A 20,017-nucleotide genomic window follows, 5' to 3' on the forward strand; every position below is an offset into this window, starting at 1 on the left:
CCCAAAGAACAATGTCCATTCTCTCTCCGGCAAAAGAAAGTGGCCGGCCCTTGTGCGTTTCAGTGATTGCTACTTTGTGTCTACCGTCAAGTACTGCACCTACATCACATTCACGATGAAAACTCCGCACAAAAATTTGTTGCATCCTATTTAAAATATCAACAAGAAACTCATATCAGAGTTTCCTACTGTCAGTATTCAACATATGCGTTTGTCTAGTACATCGCTTGTAGGAGCAAAATAAATTTAAGAAAATATAAATTGTTTATCTAGAGTTTTGGGTGTTGTAGCTATGTAAAGACGACGAGATTGTCACTATTTAGAAAAAGCGATGAACCGTATCAAACCAGGCGAGACTTAAAACTGAAAGAAGGTTTTTCGTTCCAGCTGTAACTTTCTGCATTGTGTTACGTATAGGCTTAACCCACGACCAAACATTAAGCATTTCAGAAAGAGAGAGCAAGAACTGAGATAACTATTAGTTGCATAACACATCGAGTAACACTACATATGAATAAGTATTGCTTTCAGAAAAAAATATAGGTAGTTAACAGACTTCCTTATCATAATTTTATGTTTACGAGACGAGATGATCACGCTTACTTGTGCCTTTAGAAATACAAACATTGCAAGGGCTAGACGTTAAGGATGCGTGACATTAATGGCAATGTAATGAAATTTTTGAATTTGTCACCCTTTTTAAATGAGACACAGGAACTCTATACATCCGATCAATATTTAGTGAGGGAAATTGCGTTTTATACCGGTGTGTTGCATTATTTCCCGTAGTGCTACGTATAAGAAGTCGGCAGAGTAAACGTTACGTTCTGTGAGAGGAAGTGTCTTTAATATCATTGTGCTGTATTATTTCGTGTACTGCAGTATTCAAGAAATTATCGGAGTAAAACGTCAGTAATTACCTCCCTCTGAATGTTTTTTATGAATAATACGTGGGGCTACCTTAGGTTGGAATATGGTGGGGAAAGAACACATATATAAATTAAGAGGCTATATTCATAAATTTACAAGCAAGAAATGCATTCAGGTTTGAAATGCGCAATATAACTAAATAATGAGCGTAGTCTTAAACGGATGGTGGTTGTGAAATCTTAAATATGCTCTGCTCAGCGCGGACGCGATGCAATAATTAATTGCCGTAAAAAGGAATTTCTTGCCTAATCACATTTTTTAAACAAAAATTTCTCTGAATGTTGAAACTGTAATAGTCTATTTGAGTATTGTTGATGAAGTATATTCGTTTGTGGATAAATCAATAATCGAAATGTTATTTCACAAAGCTTTCATTTATGGAAGCTTGAAATTGCCAGAGCTGTTTTGTTAAATGTATGATAATTGTTTCTGTCCAGTAAACATCGACATTCAATATTCCATGAGCAATTTTGTCAACAAGTCTGTCGCGACACAACTACATCAAGCAGGCATGAGATGCTAAACGTTAACAGTAGATAATTTCAGTCGCTTCCTATTCGGCCCCTGTTGCGAACTGGCAACATTGTATGAATCAGAAGGGTTGTTTTTTGCTTGAAAGGCTTTCTTTCACTGGACCAAGCATTGTAATTGCTGTCTGATGTGGGACTTTTGATTTACACGTGGTTAGCCTGACAATAATGAACAATTCAGTTCATGCTTGTTGAGTCAGAATGCGGAAAGTTCATTTCATAATAGCTGAAAGCATACACTGATGAGCTGCAAGAAAGAGCTTCTAATATTTTCTGCCTTTTTTTTAAAAAAAAAAGGCTACAGAATGAGGGAGAGATAGAAAATGTTTATGTTGTGAATTAAATGAATTATGTACAAAAAGACCTGGTAAGAGTATGCGGTATACAAAGAGCAGTAAAATAACCGATGGTGATCGGAATGATGAGGATAATAAACGAAGGCTTTAAATGGCAAGAAAGGTGTTTCTGAAGGAGAAAGTGTTAGCAAGTATTTTCTGGAGGCAATTTGTCTGGAGTGTTGCCTTGTATGCAGGTGAAACGTGGATGAGAAGCAGTTCAGATGAGAATAGATGCTGTCGAAACATGGTGCTATTGAAGAACGCTGAAGATTAGGTGAACACACCGCATAACTAATGAGACAGTACAGAATAGAATTGAGGAAAACAGAAATTTGTGGCACAATTTGACTCAAAGAATGGACTGGTTAACAGGACACACTCTGGGACCTCAAGGAAACGTGAATTTAGTATTGGAGGGAAATGTGGGAGCAAAAGCTTTGGAAGGAGACAAAGAGACGCATATTGTAAGCAGATACCAATAGATGTAGGTTGCGGTAGTTATTCAGAGATGAAGAATCTTGCACAGGATAGAGTAGCGCGGAGAGCTGCATCAAACCAGCCTCTGCACTGAAGGTTACAACAACAGAGAAGAGTGTTCTCGAAAATTGTAATAAAGGCCTTCCGATATGGGATATTCTACCCACTACTTTTCATTATATTTTGATATTTCACTGTTCACTCTGGAAACACACTAAATTAACGGCCTACGACATGGATGCTCAGTAGGGCATCTATTTACCCGCGTTACATGAGGAATAAGTGCATGTATTGTACAGCTCTGCAGAGCTTGATTTCCTTTCAGTCATCATTCACAGCGAGAAATATAATGTTTTACTTTTAATATTTATCTTATGGACAACATTTTTAACAGACAACATTCTGAAGCTGTTAAGTTGTTGGACACACTGCTTCTGTAGAGATAATAAGCTATGCTGTCCCTGGTTTCTCTTTCTCTCGCACACATACATTTTAAACATTTAGTTATATCCACAGGAAGATTAAAAGGTTCGGATTTTCCTTGTGGTCAGATATAAGTCCTTTCGACAGAGACTCGTTTCTAATCTTCGAAAATATTCGCAAAGAAATTATTTTCTAGTTGCCTTTAGGAGAGAAAAAGAATAGCTTTGTTTTCAGGACATGCACCACAGAGAGCAGGAGTGCTGTAGTATTTTGTACACAGTGCTACAAAGATAGAGAAGGCGTGACGCTCAAAGCTAATCTTTGACTCCCTTCGCTTGCAGGAACTCTTAGGCCGCCAGGCCTTATTGGAGGCAGCAAACCTAAGGTGGCCACCCCAGCAGTCGTCTCCAAGATAGAGCAATACAAAAGGGAGAACCCCACCATCTTCGCCTGGGAGATTCGCGAAAGGCTCATATCTGAAGGTAAGTAACACATCTTATCAACTGTTTCACAGAATTTATACACTTACAGGATAGTCTGTTTAATTATTCTTAAAAAGTAGTCTTACGCTGTTTTGTAAATGAGCAATGGGGGCAAATAAACGAATTGGATCCACCGCGAGGTGTCACAGCCGTATTGCTGATACATGAAATACGTAAATGTTTCCACTTCAGTCTACTCTGTTGGCTGTGTGTTCCTATATGACTAATATTTCTGTGTCTGTTAGCTTTTCATAGAGGCAAAGGTGGAAAAATGGGCCCCTGCTGGTATTGTGGGTCCCCTACATATTTGGAAGTACAGGCCACGAATTCTAGCGGAGAGCACATGAACTACTAAAACTAGTTGCCAAACTTCACTGTACAGTGCGCAGACGTAGTAGCTGTCATGGTTTGTGAGTAGTTGTGCTGTGAATTTGTTCGCTGTCATCAAAAGTTTGAAAGGATAGTGTTTACTTGAATAAAACTCAAATTTCTAACATGTTATTAGTAGAACTAAAGTAAGGTACGTATTTGGCTTGCTGTTGGGATACCGTTTTACGTTAATTAACGACGGTTGCGAACCAAACCAACCGTAGGCAAGATCGTTTTTCCGAAGATGGCGAGGGTGGATATATGGGCCCCTTTTGCTGCTGGTATTATGGGCCCCGTAAAATCAATCAGATATTGCTACTCTTTATGTTTCAGATGCCTCGAACACATCTTGTACCCCCCCAAAAAATCGAAACGGCAATCGTGGGACAAATCAAATATGGCAAATGCTATTGTAGCTATTAAAGAGAAAAAAATGGGGTTGAAAAAAGTGGTTAAAGTGTACTCTGTCCCTCGTTCTACGCTCCAAAGGCTTTCCACCGGTTTTACCACAGGGACTTGAGGACGAACTGGTTAAATATCTTCTGATTATGGAATCCAAATTCTACGGCCTTACCAGAAATGACGTCAGGCGCATGGCCTACCAGCTTTGCACAAGAAATAAAAAGTTGGTGTTTCTATCCCTGATGTTGATGACGCTGTATGTCTATTTTGTGAAGCGATTTTTTCAAAGGACACAAAAGGTGAACTTTGGGTCCAGTGTATAGCCTGTGAGATGTGGGCTCAAAACGAATGCGCTGGATGCGAAAAAGATGCTTATGTGTGTGACTATTGTAAATAGGCTAGGCGTAGGCTGTGAAAATCATGACACCAGTAGACTAATTAACAATGTTCAGAGTGAATCTTTCTTTCATTATACAGAAAAATTAAATAAAATTATATTTTTCAAATTTTTGTTTCTTTTTATTTCAAACTACCTTGGGGCCCATATTACCAGCACAAATTCTTGACGCAACAAAATGCAGAGTATCAGGAAAAAAATTAAATTTTGTTTTAAATATTAAAAAGTTGGACCAAAACATGTCGTAACTATTGCAGGACATACTAGAGAAATGTTTTATGTTAATTTTAGGTGATTATACTAAAAATAAAAGGTGTTATATAAAAAAAACAGAGTGGGGGCCCATTTATCCACCTTTACCTCTATAGTGCAGCAAAATTATTCGCACCTGCCAGACAGTATACTTAAATACACTGTTTCCTTCTTCCCACTTTTATTAGTTGTATTTGGTAGTCCTTTAATTTCCAATTCCCGTTTTTTTTCTCCTACCCAATTGTAGGTGACTGGAGCCAAGCCGCTACATTGCTTCCGTCTGCATTTAGAGATTCCGCCCATTAATTATGCTTTTGAGACTGCGTCGGTAAACATTTCATGGATTACTTTTGGTAATTAAGATTTGACCAATTCGTTTCCACGGTCCACACAAGTGAACCTTTATTCATTTTTTTTTTTTTTTTTTTTTTTGTAAATAGGTATATTTTCCCGCGAGTGCGGGCCTTCCAGTTTCTTTTAAATCTCAACACTGAAGAGGTTAAGATGAAACACCTCGTTATTATTGTTATTATCGAACAGGCAGTGTTCACTAAGATATCGGCTACGTAATAAAATGACAATCATTGTATAAAGTCAGGTGGAAAATGGAATTACCTTCCTATATTATACGAGCTACGTATATATAACAGAAATATACATCGAAACGTGATTCCATTTGTAGCAGCAAGGTAATCGAGTCACTGAACTCCAGCGTTCACAGTCACGGCGGCACATGTGGTAGGAACTGTTAGATGCCTTGTCTGATCTACAGTACTTGGTCAGTCGCAGACTGCCAGTACTTGTAAGTACGGCACGACGCCTTGCGACTGGACGACAACCACACGTGGCGAAGAGACGGCCAGCGCAGTCCTGGGGGCGCACCGAGGCCGCCGTATAGGCCATCTTTTGTTCATCACGCGTGATGAGCATCAATTATTCCGAGCAGCTCATATTTAAGTTTCTTTGTGTCCCTCTAAGTACACGTTGCGCACATAAGCAATTGCGTCGCACACACAATGGCCTGCCACATTGTGCGTGTAAAATTGCTGCAGACGCAGGTAACAACTGGCGTAGGCAGCGAGACAAAGAATTAGCTTCTTTAAGTAGCCGCTCATTTATCTTGGATTAGCACCAAATAATACGTCTCAGGCAGTCGTTTCGACGTTATCCTCGTCTCTCCCCCTCCCCCCTCCCCTCCCGCATCCCAACCGCATCTCCCCTTCCCTCCGGTAACGTTCTAAAAGGTAGAGGTTGGCTTCACTTTTACTTAATTAGATGAGTTGTACATATCACGCTAGGGCAGCATTCAGAGTGACAGACACGAAGAATAATACTATCCTTCCGACAGTACAGTAGCGTTTAAAAACTTCGTTGGAGAGACCCTCTCCACTTTACAACGCGATGGAAAATTTTATAAGGGTCGATTGTCTTCAAATTATCTTTACTGCGCGCGACGGTTCAGAGGGTTTCCGTTTAGTGCCACTTAATAGTTATAGGCCTACGCATTGACGCGGTAGTGGATCGCTTACGTATATCTTTCCATGTTAAGATTTTATTGTTCTGTGTCTTCATTACTTTGATTCATTTTTTGAACAAGGGTGTCCTTAGTAAACTTAGTGGAGAAATGGCAGAAAGACGAACCGGTCAGTTTTGATTATACCCCAACATCAAAAAGGTAGGCTACAGCATCGAGTAATCCTTGATGAATAGCCAGATTAAATTAAGCTACTGTCAGCTGCAGCAGAAATGTGGGAAAAACTATGTGTCAAGCACTTGGCTCTTTACGGAGACATTTGAGAAATGGCAAAATTTGAAGGCTGTATACATATGCATATGATAACGGTACTGCTGCGGGGAATATTCACAAGATTACATAGTACGTGCAGTTCACCTACGTGCTTGAACATCATTTTTCAAATAACTTTATGTGCCTTATGAGCGGAAAAAGAGATACCATTAGAAAACTCAGCACTAAATCTCAGTAGTGATTTATCTGGGTATAAATATGCAACAAGTTCCTTTTTTGTATTTCAGATATAATTTATTGTACCATTAACTAGTTTCCGAGCCTCTCCAGGCTCGTCATCAGATGCAGATGTAACAGGAACATTATCTCGCCGACCAAGGGCAGCTAGACACTGTAGTGATGGGGCTTGCGAAAATAACGGAAATTTAGGAATCAGTAATGGAACCTTAATGAAACAGAAATTTTGTTACGTTTTGGGTACTTACAGCGCGTTTCCATAGCAGTTCCTTTCTCATACGGTACATTGTCAGGTGTACACAAAAATATACACAGTGTTCCGCTGCACTTTCACAGTTAGTCACAGAATGTAAGCACTGTATGTAAATACAACGAGTATGTATGAAACAGATATAACACTTTCCTACGTCATGCTCTTTGGCCTGAGATGTATTGTATTACAAAATAAATATTTGAAAATACAGATAATATATTTAAGTGAATCTTGCTAGCTCCAAGTGTGTTCTTATAATGACGATATACTGTAACCTCCCCACAACAAATTCTGAAAAATACAACTATATTTATTAGTAATGGAGCCACAGCTAAGTGTGACCTTCCCACAGAATATTAATGGCAAAGACAATTAAATGAAAGCTCGCTATCTGACTCAAGTACAAGTTCCCATTAAATAATGAACGCTAATCCCATGATAATGAAACTGTAATGATAACCTAAACTCAATTCAACCGAAAAGTCGGTGTTTGCCCTGTGCGAAACGAGAATAAATTTCTTACCTTAGTGAAACTGCATGTCAAAATTCTGCTCTTATTGTTCTCTGGTGCTTGCATGAAAAGCATTGGAAGTACCTTTTAAAATCTTTGTTAAAAGGAAATGGAAGGAAATTTGAATGATTGTGTCTAAAATTGCTTTTTAAATCAAAATTATTATTGGGGGCGATTTTGAAAGTTAAATTACAATGAGTGTTCGTTACATTATCTGATGAGCGCAAAGCTGCATGATTATTTATTTAAGTAAATTATACCTCGTCCTGAATCTCGACCATTGCGATGCCGGCGCCCGCCGACTGCTCTCCGCTACTGCTAGCAACCGACTCCAAGCACTACTGAGGACTGACTACTGCAGACTGACTACCATTCGCAACTGCTCGCGACCGACTGCGAGTCGAGCGCAACTGCTCTGGTCAGAGATTCTACAATGTCTCAGCATCGCTGCCGCACAACATACGTGTTTCATAACCCTCCACTGGGGGGGCAAAAATTTGGCAGCGATGGTGAGTCATTTGGACTTGCCATCGTAACAAATTTTTCTTTTAATTAATTAACATTTACAAAATATTTAGATGTATCACATGAATTAAATGTTGTGCGCATGCACCGATTAAAAAACATTACAGACAAGACAAAATATAAGTACAAAACAAATCAGGAAAAATGTATATACAAATTATTTGACAGATAACAAAGTGTACACACACTGAAAAATTCTTTAGCAGTTTCATAACAGGCAAAAAAAAAAAAATCATGTTGACAAGTGTCATGAGTGCACATGCACTGCAGTGGAGAACATATCAGTAAAAGACGAAATGTATATACAAGAGTAACAAATGATATAAATCATAAAAGGTATACAGAATGAACACAAATCATATCGAAAATTGAGAAGAGTGCACAGGCACTGTAGTTCAGTTGAAAACATATTCACATAAGTGCACATGCACTGAAAACTTTTGAACATTTTTATAACAAATAAACGCAAGAGTAGAAAAAATCATCAAATCACAAAAAGTATATACAATATAGATGACAAGAGTGCACACATACTGCACTTCAAAACAAATCGAAAATGTCTTTAGTATTTTGACAACAAATGGCAAAAATCATGTCGACAAGTGACACAAGTGTACTCGCACTAGAGTTCAACAAATCGAGAAAAAATGTATAGGTGTTAGTAAAAAAATGATTTTCACTATTAGGATAGGAAAGGAAGGATTGCATCATGGTTGTAGCACTTTAGTTTGCACATAGCTGCACTGAAAGTCCATATCTTTCCACAGAATCACAACTAAGTGATACAATCTGCAGTTCCGTTCCCAGAAGTATTTATCAGCGTATCAAGACAGTGAAACGTCGTAGTAGTATTCCATACTATCATTTGGCAGTATACCAGGTACACCAAACAGTGGGACCAGAATAACGTCTTCATCGCTTACGGTGGTGGACAGCATGTCGTGTCAACACCACGCTCTTAAGAGGCGGCACACAGTGCTCCATAACAAAGTCTTGATTAGTGATTACATAAGTAGTTTCTTCGCCTACAGTGGTGGACAGCATGTCGTGTCAACACCACGCTTTTAAGAGGCGCACCAACGTAGAATTAGTGCAAAACCAAATATAGTGCTCCATGATTAGGAGGATGTATATGACAAATGGATATTACAGTAATTCAGGTAGTTAGGTCAGAAGGTGAAGGACATTAACTAACACACAAGTCTTGATTAGTGATTACATAAGTAGTTTGCGGTATCCATACTCTAGTCATTGAACATTTCTGTACCATGTATTTTAATATTACAGAACATGTTCATAAAAAGTCTTAATTATAGGCACTCAGTGGCCAGCAAGTATTGAATAGTATAAAACATTAGTCATCATTCAGTATTATTCATATCATTAAGAAATCATCATTAGAAAAATGTTAATTACAATCATAGCATTAATAAGCATGGGCATTATAAGTAATTACATTAATTATGGGCACTCAGTGGCCAGCAAGTATTGAATAGTATAAAACATTATTCATCATTCAGTATTATTCATATCATTAAGAAATCATTATTAGAAAAATCAGTTAATTACAGTCATAGCATTAATAAGCATGGGCATTATAAGTTACATTAATTATGGGCACTCAGTGGCCAGCAAGTATTGAATAGTATAAAACATTAGTAGCATTAATAAGCATGGGCATAATAAGTACTCTCATTACAATAGATAGTGGCAATTATGTTTAGGTATCATTAAGAAGTCATTATTCAAGTGACATACTATTCAGAGCTGATCAGTGTTATTCAGAATTATCATAAACTAGTGACATTATCTGGGACTGTTAATACATTTTGTTTTTTCTGCTAGCAATGCATTGCTTTGGGTAATTATAAGGGAAAGCAAGAAGAAATAAGAGAAAAAATTGCTTCTAGGTTGTTGCTATAAATGAAAAGATTGTGTAACGTTATTCGTCATGAGTCAGCTGTAGCAAGGTTATCACATTTATAAATGATAGACACAAGTGGGTAAAAAAAATGCAAGTACTAGAACAGGTATAATAGGTAACAAGTTTAGTAAGTATCATAAAAAGCTTCTCCTGAAAGAAAAATACAAAATGGATTATTGAGCTGAAAGAAGAAACGCAGACTATGCTGAAAAGTAGTGAACTTCGAATTAACAGGTAGTGAAATGTGTATAAAAAAATGTGTTCCATAGCTGTCCTTTCCAAAACCTTCAGTCATCCTACTACGCAATATAACACCTGCTGTCAAAGTAAACTGCAACAAATACTTAAATAACTACATAGCATAAATACATAACTTCAACATTATCCTCATCTGTAAAGAAAAACTTCATTATTCATATCATCATAACTCCATCATTATCATCACCTGTAAACAAAAACTTCATTATTCATAGTACCATATTCTTCATCATTGTTCATTATCAGCATTCATTATCATCTGCAAAAATCATTTCATTATTCATCACACAACTATTCCTAATCCCTAGCATATTTCATCACTTAAAACTAAAATGTGTAGTTCTGTCTGACAGCTTGCATCAATCGCTTTGTATTCTGAAAGAAAAAATTAGTTAAGACTGCTATTCTGCGATGTGTATAATATATTGTGGTTAATACTTGTTAATTCTGATCCATTTACTCGTCCTCATTAGCTTATTGCATCTTCTTTCGTTTATTCCGTAGGTGAAATTCCCATTTCTGTTTAATTCATTTCCTTTACGCATCATTTATTTCTGAAATTGATGAACAAAGATTAATGTCTTGCATTTAAATCATATACCCATTAAATAGTGACTGGTTAATGGTGACTCAATTAAGCATACAACATAACATGACAGAAAACGTAATATCTCAAAACACAGACAGTGTTTAAAGGCAAAAAGTGTACAGAGAATATCGTAATGCAGCAGCAAAAAGGAAAATGTAAAACAGTCATGATGTTGAGATATCACAAGGCAAAATGTCAAAGTCAAATGGTGTGTGTTATACCTTAACTAGTTCACAGTGCATACAAACAAAACATGAAAACAATCGTACATACATAAGAAAGACAAAATGTGACATTCGTTGTGTTCAGCTTATATGTAGTGTAGTTAATAGATGCGATAATTAAAGACTTCAATGGAGAGAGAATTTGATAAAATTAATGCGTCATTATAGAGAATTGCATAATTATTCATAAAATGCGTAAGTTCATTTGGAAAATATGCACGGTCTAGTGTGTAACGACAAGAAGAGCGACCTGCTAACCTTACCTTGCCGGGCACTTGCCAAGAAAAAATACGATAATCATCAGTAATTAGTAATGTCAATATAATTGCATAAGTGGTCATAAAATGTGTAAGTTCATCTGGAAAAAATGTGCACGGTCTGATGTGTAACGACAAGAAAAGCGACCTGCTAACCTTACCTTGCCGGGCACTTGCCAAGAAAAAATACGATAATCATCAGTAATTAGTCATGTGAATGTAATTGCATAAGTAGTCATAAAATGTGTAAACGGCCTCATAGCATGTTACATCGTAAAGTGGTTTCATTCGATAAAGGGTTTAATGTTTGACACATGATGGTTGCCTTTCGATTTTCTGGTTCTCAGAGTTTCGACGTGTACAACATTGGGGTGAGGAATGCTGCGAATCCGATATGGACCTGCGTATAGAAGTTCAAATTTACTGCACTTACCTTTTAATTTGCTGGATAAATAGTGTGTACGTACTAATATCTTCTGTCCAACGTGAAAGTCTCGGCGTCTACAAACCTGTTTTTGCTGTCTTCTCCGGCGCTCTGCGGCACGTTTGATGTTGTTCAGCGCAATGTCAATTATTTCGTGGTGTCGTAATCGACGAGATGTAGGAAATGTTACTAATTCTTTGATTTTGTTTGGTGGTTCAACGTTTTTCAGTATAACAGACGGAGGTAGCATAGTGGATTCATTTGGAATGGAATTAATTACATCTTGAAATGAGTGTACGTGTGTGTCCCAATTAACATGTCTTTTGTGGCAGTATATTCTACACAGTTTACCAATTTCTTTCATTAGTCGTTCACAAGGGTTCGAAGAGGCGTGGTACTTGGATATATAAATCGGAGAAATGTTTCTAGCTCGTAACATGCGTGTCCATATAGCAGAACGAAATTGTGATCCATTGTCAGAAATTACTTTCATCACATGCCCTACATGAAATAGAAAATGCTTTACAAATGCTTTCGAAACAGTTTTAGCAGTAGCTTTGCGTAACGGAGTGAAGGTAACAAATTTTGAAGTGAGTTCAACAGCGACAAAGATGTAGCAAAAACCTCTATTAGTTCTCGGAATTGGACCAAAAATGTCTACTGCGGCCATATGTCTTAATTTAACAGGTATAATGGGATATAATGGAGGAATGTGTGAAGTGGTGTCTGACTTAGCTTTCTGGCAAATTTTACATGACGCTAAAACTCGTCGTATACGTTTTTCCATGTTTGTAAAATAACAGTTCTGTCTCAATATAAGAAAACATTTTCTTGCTCCGTAATGTGCGTAACTTAAATGAGTGTACCAGATTAATTTGTTAACCAGTTCGTCAGGAATGCATAATAACCAATTGTTGCTGTCTGGATGAGAACGGCGAAACAGAATGTCATTGCGTACAGTGTAGTGGTTTCTAATCGTAACATTATTCTTATCTTGCCAAAGGTGTTTAATTTCTTTCCACACATTGTCTTTGCTTTGCTCTCGTGCTATGTCCTGTAATGACGATGAAATAAAATTTTCAAATGCAACTTGTTGAATGTACATGACGCTGAAATTTGCTTTGCAGAAGTTGGTTGCTACGTCTTGCTGATTGTTGCTGAGAGAACGAGAAAGTGCGTCTGCTATAACATTTTGTGTGCCGGGAATGTGAACAATCGTAAAATCAAATTCCTGCAAATAAAGTTTCCATCTACTTAGTCTGTCGTGAGTAAATTTAGCTGAAAGTAAAAATTGTATAGCTCTGTGATCTGTGTAAACGGTCGTGTGTCTTCCATAAAGAAAGTGCCGAAATCTCGTAAAAGCCCATACAACACATAATGTTTCCAATTCTGTGACGGAATAATTTCGCTCAGCAGGTGACAGAATGCGGCTTGCAAATGCGATGTTCTTAATTACTTTAGAACCATCTTCCTCAATTTCCTGAAAAATGTGTACGCCTAAAGCGGTGTTGGAACTGTCGGTGGCAATGGAAAAATTTCTAGTAAGATCTGGGTGCGATAAAAGTGGAGCATTCAACAAAGCATGTTTCAGGTTCATAAATTCAGAATGTGCTTGCTTATCCCATGACCAAATAGTGTTTTTACCTGTTAATTGGCATAATCTAGGCGTGTCTAAAGCAGAGTGATGAATAAATTTACGAAAAAAGTTAATTAAGCCCAAAAAACTGCGTAATTGTTTCTTTGTCGTAGGAACAGTAATGTCACGTAGAGCTTGAAGTTTTTCTGGATCAGGCGCAATGCCTTCTGCTGAAATTACGTGTCCAAGAAATTTTATAGAAGTTTTACCAAAATGCGATTTACTGAGGTTAACTGTAAGTCCTTGTGCATGAAAGGTTTGCAACAGTTGTTCTAAAATCAGATTATGTTCAGACCAGTTAGCTTCTGCAATAAGAATGTCGTCTACATACGTCGTAATTCTGTCTTTAAGTTCTGTCGGAAGTATTGTGTTCAAACCGCGAATAAAAGCTGCAGAGGAAATAGTTAAGCCGAACGGTAATTTGCAAAATTGATAACAGTCGCCAAAACAGAGAAAAGCTGTATATTTTCTGCAATTTGGATGAAGTTGAATTTGCCAAAATCCCGATTTTAAATCTAGTGTAGAATAAATAGCTGTACCGTGAAATTTCTGTAGAAGTTCCTCTAATGTCTGTGGTCGATCTGTTTCATTAATAATAATGTCATTAATGTGACGTGAATCAAGTACAAGGCGAAGTGAGCCATCTTTTTTCTTAACAATATGTAGCGGGTTTATGTACGGACTAACTGCCGGTTCTATAATTCCTTGGTCGAGCATATCCTGCAATTCTTTTTTAACTTGTTCTCTGTGGATATATGGAATGGGATAATGCTTTGCTTTAAATGTATCGTGCTGTTTGACTTGAAATTCGTACATAAAGCCGGACATAGTACCAGGAATGTTGTCGAAAACTGGAGCTTGCTGTAAAAGAATTTTATGTAATTGCGTTCGTTCGTCATCTGTATTTGCACTGCTTTGTTTAACTTTATCTGAAATCATCTGCATTACGTCGTAATCAGCTTCGTCTGGAGTATGATAGTTGTGTACGTACGTGTCTGTGAACAATGCGGAATTACAGTCTATGTTACGTGTTGCGGAAATGACCTCTGTGCGGTTAATTGTTTGTTCTTCTGCAGATAATGAATGCTGAAACTCTAAAGCCAATTGCACATTTTCGTCCTTCAACATTAAATAAGAATTTTGAAAATCGACCACTGCGTCGTGTTGTACCAGAAAGTTCATGCCTAAAATAACGTCTGTTGTCAACAAGGGAACAATCCAAAAATTTGAATGAAAAGTATGACCTCCAATGCAAAATGATAAATGCGTCTGTAATTTAACGTCTACTCCTTTACCTGATACTGCTCCTTTCACTTTGGTTTTGCCTAAAGGTAATGTGGGATAGGTATTCTCTTTGTTACACTCGTTAAAAGTTTCCTCATTAATAACTGACATAGGTGATCCGGAATCTATTACCGCTGAAAATTTCGATGAACCAATTTTAATTTCGATGACAGGATGTGAAATAGTTTTCTGAACAACTGGTTTTTCCTGCAAAAGAGTGTCTCTGATGTCGTCAAACGTAATTACATTCTCGTGAACAACATTTTGCGTGTCAAGACTAGTGCTTGTGTTATTGGAAGATGCGTCCTGTACGGTATCTAGTCAGATTCTATCTGATGTGTTATTATTATCAGGGGAATGTTGTGGCATTTCTACAATTTGAACAGTTCTATTACTTCTTCCAGACGTGTTACGCTCCGGATGATACCTACTGTCGGGTTCATTTACTAGAATATGTTGTTGCTGATGATTTTGTTGCTGGTAGGACCGGCTGTTATTATATGTACGCTGATAATTGTGCTCATCGTTTTTACGTCTGTCGTGATAGTCACTTCTATACGGCGCATTGCGATAGGAATTGAAGTACTGTCTTCTCTGTACGTAGTTATTTCCTTGCTGCCGTGCGTTACTATTTGTTGTATCAGGGACTATACGTGCACGCGGCGAAACATTGTAGTTGGGTTGACCTTGTGTACTACATTGTTGGTTATGTATTCCAACCGGCTGACTTTCATGCTGTTGTGGTGGAAAACGTCTATTGTTACTAAAAGGTGGTTCCTGTTGCTGAAAATTTTGACGATATTGATAATCAGTATTTTGTCTGTGATTTAAGTTCTGGTAGTTGTCATTCCTAAAGCGTCTGTTACTTTTCCTATTGAAATTACGTCCCTGATCATAATTACTGTAAGTTTGTTGACCTTGGTTGTTATATGAAAAATTTTTGTTTACAAAAGAATAATCCGATTGCTGCACTTCTAAAAGCTGCAACAGATCCCTGAATGCCGAAATGTTTTCTTTTTGCTGACCCGTCAGAAGTGACACTCTTAATGACCGCGGTAATTTAGAGATACATAATTGTATGAGGGCGGATTCACTGTACGGTTCACTTAGGTACTGGTTTTGTTGCACCATGTGCTCAAAAAATTGCGTCACACTGGGAAAATTGGAGTTCTCATAATTCGGTAAACTGATTAACTGATCTTTAATTCCGCGCTGTGTCGTCTTCGACCAATACGCTGATAGAAAAGCATTCTGAAATTCTTCCACTGAGTAACATTGCCTCGCGATCGGCCTCATACGAGTTGCCGGTTCGCCTTCCAAAAAGCTGCAAATGAATTCCAGTTTGTGCGTTACAGGCCAAGTCGGTGGAAAAGCAAAGCTAAACTGTTGTATCCAATCTAGCGGGTGAATCTGTGTTCTGTCGTTTTTAAATATTTTAAACTTTCTCACTGACAGAAAATGTTTGTAATCGAAATTATCATCTCTGTGAGATGGAACAGGTTCAGGATTGTAAGAGAATCTGTTGAACTGTGGTTGTTCGGAATCTAAGTCCCTTACTCTCTGTAGATTACCCAAATTACACGCGCTGCGTGAGTCTGGCAAATGTTCGAAAAGTGGTATCTGCTGTGATGTGTTATTAACTGAAATATTTTTCATCTCTGTTACTTCCTGTTGTAAACTTGACAGTTTTCTACGCAACGTGTTATTAGACGAATCGATTTCATTAATTGTCTGCTGTAAATTTTGAAATTCAGATGTTTGATTAAATGCAACCGGTGAAGTATCGTCTGATTTATTGTCATTATTAGTTTCAATAGCATCAATACGACTGGCCAATTCATCATATTTTTCAGTCAGTATTTTTGCCTGATCATCGTTTTTAGAATCGGACGCGTTAATCTGTTTTTCCAACTTACGTGTAATTTCGTTCAGTTTTGTAACATCGGAATCCTGTGTTAGTTCTAATTGTTTGAGTCTATCGGTCACTGACTGAATATCTACTGCGTGTGTATCTGTTTTTGATTTAAGATCCGAAATCTCATCACCTAATTCCGCGTTCAACTGTTTGACGGAATTAATTTCGTCGGACACTGTAGCAATATTGTTGTCTATATACGTTTTTGCCTTCGCAAACATTTTACGTTTGTCTTCCTGTCTCTGAGCAGTGATTGTTTCCATTACTTGACGTTTTACTTTATTTTGATCATCAATAAATTTGCGGAAACGCGTGTCACTGTTTTCTATGTGTAGACTAAGACGGTCGTTAATCTGAGTGTTCTGTTGTTCGAATTTTGCGTCTATTTTTTCATCCATTGTGCGCGAAAGTTCTACCGTCATTGCTTTAAACTCGTCGCGTAATTGTGTAGCTTTTTCTGAGCATTGTTTAGCGACTCCGCTAATTTCCGCTCTAAGTGTTTCGGTTGTAGCTGTTTGCAATTCCCTTAATTCCTGAGCAACAGACTTAATTTCTTCACTACTTTTTTTTGAACACGCCTCAATTTCCTCGCGTAACTGTTCCTTAGTGTCATGACACTGCGCGGCAACGGCTCTAATTTGTTCACTAAGCTGCCTGGAATTGTTGTCTAATTTTTCACTCTGTTGTCTGACCTGTTCACTAAGTTTGTCTTGTTTTTCACTCTGTTGTCTGACCTGTTCACTAAGTTTGTCTTGTTTTTCACTCTGTTGTCTGACCTGTTCATTAAGTTGTTTGAGATTTACATCATTATTGTCTAATTTTTCACTCTGTTGTCTGACCTGTTCATTAAGTTGTTTGAAATTTTCACTCTGTTGTTGTAGCAATCTTGCCAAAAGTTGTTCCAACCCATTATTACCTACTCTATTCTCCGTGCTGTTCAATGGTGGATCTGGAATTGTCTCATTTTCCGTAACCATTTGGTTATTCTGAGATTTACAAAAAGATTTATCAGTCGAACGTACACTGTCAGTCACTATTTCGGAGTTAAATGGATCCATCGTACTTTCAGTACACTGGCCATTTTCATTAGAGAAATTTGTCTGTGGGTCATTCCATGCCAAGTGGTCTAAACCTTCCCACCATCATGTCTCCAATTTTCTTCAAATTTTATCTGTAGCACTAGTCAAGTGCTAAATTAAGTTTCTCAAGATTTCAAGCCTCTAGCTGCAATACTTGCTGATCTAGACCCCCTTGTCTGAAGGGTAGTAAGTTCGCATGCGCGCGACATCAGACAAAATGCCATTTTTGGGGTCTCATAAAATTGAAACCAATTCATAAGAATGGTTAGTAAGATGAGACCCTGTACAGTTTTTTGTGCTGATTCAAACGAAATTAATTATAAGATTACTGATGCAAAATCCGGTCAAACAAGTCGACTCAAAGTGTACCCCTAATTCTGTCGTGACTTAATGCGACAAATTTTGACCAATATTCAGACTGCAATAATTTCCTTGCAGATAAAGATATGGACTTGAACTTTTTACCAAGTCTTATCTTTGTGCTGGACATAATACAGCTGGATTTCCAACTACCCAGGCTTTATAGTCGCCTTGCAAAATCTCTTCAAATTTGGCAGTGTCAGCGCAAATGGCTTTATTTACCAAAGTTCAAAGCCCATTACTACAAAATAGTCAGCCTGGATTTAATTGTGAATAGTATCATCTGAAAGAGAAAATTTTGCTCTACAAGATGGATATATTTTTCTTTTGCAACGCTTCCATTAAGTGCTTATTTACTCAGGTCAAAGTATCTTATATTTTGTGTGCGCAGTGCCCTGCGTTGGTCCATGATGGCTGAGCCATTACTGGTTATCACAATAAAACCAGCATCCCCATCGCCATAGGGGCCACGCCCGATAGCCATGCAGTAACAGCCACGGGTGGGTATCTTTACTGCAGGTTCCCAAGCCTGATTACAGGGTGTCTTTACCACAGGATCCCAAGCCTGATTGTGGGTTTCTTTATGCAGGTTCCCAAGCCTGTCTTCCTCAGTTACTTCATCATTCTGAAAGCATCGTTGATTTGCAAGAGAATGCTTTCAGGAAAACTGTATTGCCGACCAGATGATGTCACTGATGGAGCTGGAATAACACCAATGATAAGTTGTTCTGGAATCCAGCAAGTATCACGTCTTAAGGGCCAATAAAATGAACTTGCAGGACCATGAGGATGCATAAAGCTTATGAAAGCATCTTTCTGTTCGACTGAGATTTCAACGATGTTTCCAATCCACCATTTCTTTTCATAAATGCAAGCAACATACTGCCCAGGCTGAAGATCCATGACTTGAACTACTAGTTCAGCAGCACTAATTTTGGCCAAAAAAGATGTCGCATCATTTGAAACTCTACTGACCTGAATTGTCGTCATATCAATGGGCAAAAAATGGTGGTTTTCTCTTGTGCCAGCTAGAGTGTGCCCTTGCAGGAATCTTTCTTCTTGAGAAGCTTTTTCTTCTTCAACTTCCTCTTTGCTGATGAAAAAGAATTTGATTCCATTGATATTATCATTGCAGAAGTTGAAAAGATCTTTGGGTGTTAGAATCTGGTTTTCATATGGACGTTGCAAACTTGCTCTTGCTGCCAACCGTTTTGTTGTGCCTCCAATGCCATCACAAGGCGACTTTCCATGGCTTGTTCCAAAGAAATTCCATTCTGCTGTTATTTCAAAATCTTTTTTGTGATAGCATAAGTTGAGAAAATTCTTGAAATTCTTATATTGTGCAGCTGAACCATCACTGAAGTAGTGGATGTGGCTTATTTTGGAAAATTGCATCTTCAGGTAATTGATTACTTTTCCAATGTAAACATGGACAGTAATCGTATCGTGTCGAAGGCAGTCACTAATAACACAAAGATTCACACATTGCACCTCTTCGTTTTCACAGTAGTAGACTACAAATGGATGAACTGTTGCTTGACTGTTTTCCCAGTGAAAGCCTTGCACTGCATCTTGAACAATAAATGAATAGTTTTCAGCAAAATCCATTAGTATTATGAATTCGCCTTCTTTCAAATCAGTTTTGAGAGCTTTCAGGTGCTGGCTTTGATGCTTGGCAATGTAGTGATGACAAGACAGGTTCCAAATTTTTGCTGCAATATCTTCAACATACTCTTCTGTTGAAAGCTGCTTTGTTTCTAAAGTATCCCTGTCGGTATGAATCCATTGTTTGTACTCAATCGGTTCTTCAGGGTCATTATCTTCAAAATATGTTGCAATAACTGCTTCTACACCTTCTGGACCAGGGCAGTTTTCACAACGATGAAGCATACAATCCTTGTTTTCCAAGCTGCAAACAGCTTTGCTAAGAATTTCCTTGTAGTCTTCATTGATTGATGCACCAGTGAGCATAAGCTTGACATTTTGGTGTATTGTACAGACACAAACTGAGTGCATTCCAGCAGAGCCAACTGTAACACACCATTTTGGTCTAAGCTCGCAAAACTTTGAGAAGCCAATTTCTGGTCCATTTTGCTTCTGATAAGACACGTACATTTCCTTCAAATTGCAAAGCAACAACCGCTTTTGCTTGTACACCTTTGTTCCTGAAATTCTCACAGGCACACAGTCTTTC

At 37.9% G+C, this 20,017-nt stretch overlaps 1 protein-coding gene across 1 annotated transcript in view; it reads left to right on the forward strand.

Annotated features, from left to right (window-relative positions):
* Positions 1-20,017, forward strand: part of LOC126252605 (NK1 transcription factor-related protein 1-like) — a 307,154-nt gene that overhangs the window by 175,514 nt on the left and 111,623 nt on the right. The window contains exon 3 of the mRNA XM_049953508.1: positions 3,040-3,180. Coding sequence (XP_049809465.1) covers positions 3,040-3,180 — 141 coding nt within the window. The remainder of the gene's footprint in view (positions 1-3,039; positions 3,181-20,017) is intronic.

The sequence above is a fragment of the Schistocerca nitens genome, chromosome 4 (assembly GCF_023898315.1).
Source record: "Schistocerca nitens isolate TAMUIC-IGC-003100 chromosome 4, iqSchNite1.1, whole genome shotgun sequence".
NCBI lineage: Eukaryota > Metazoa > Arthropoda > Insecta > Orthoptera > Acrididae > Schistocerca > Schistocerca nitens.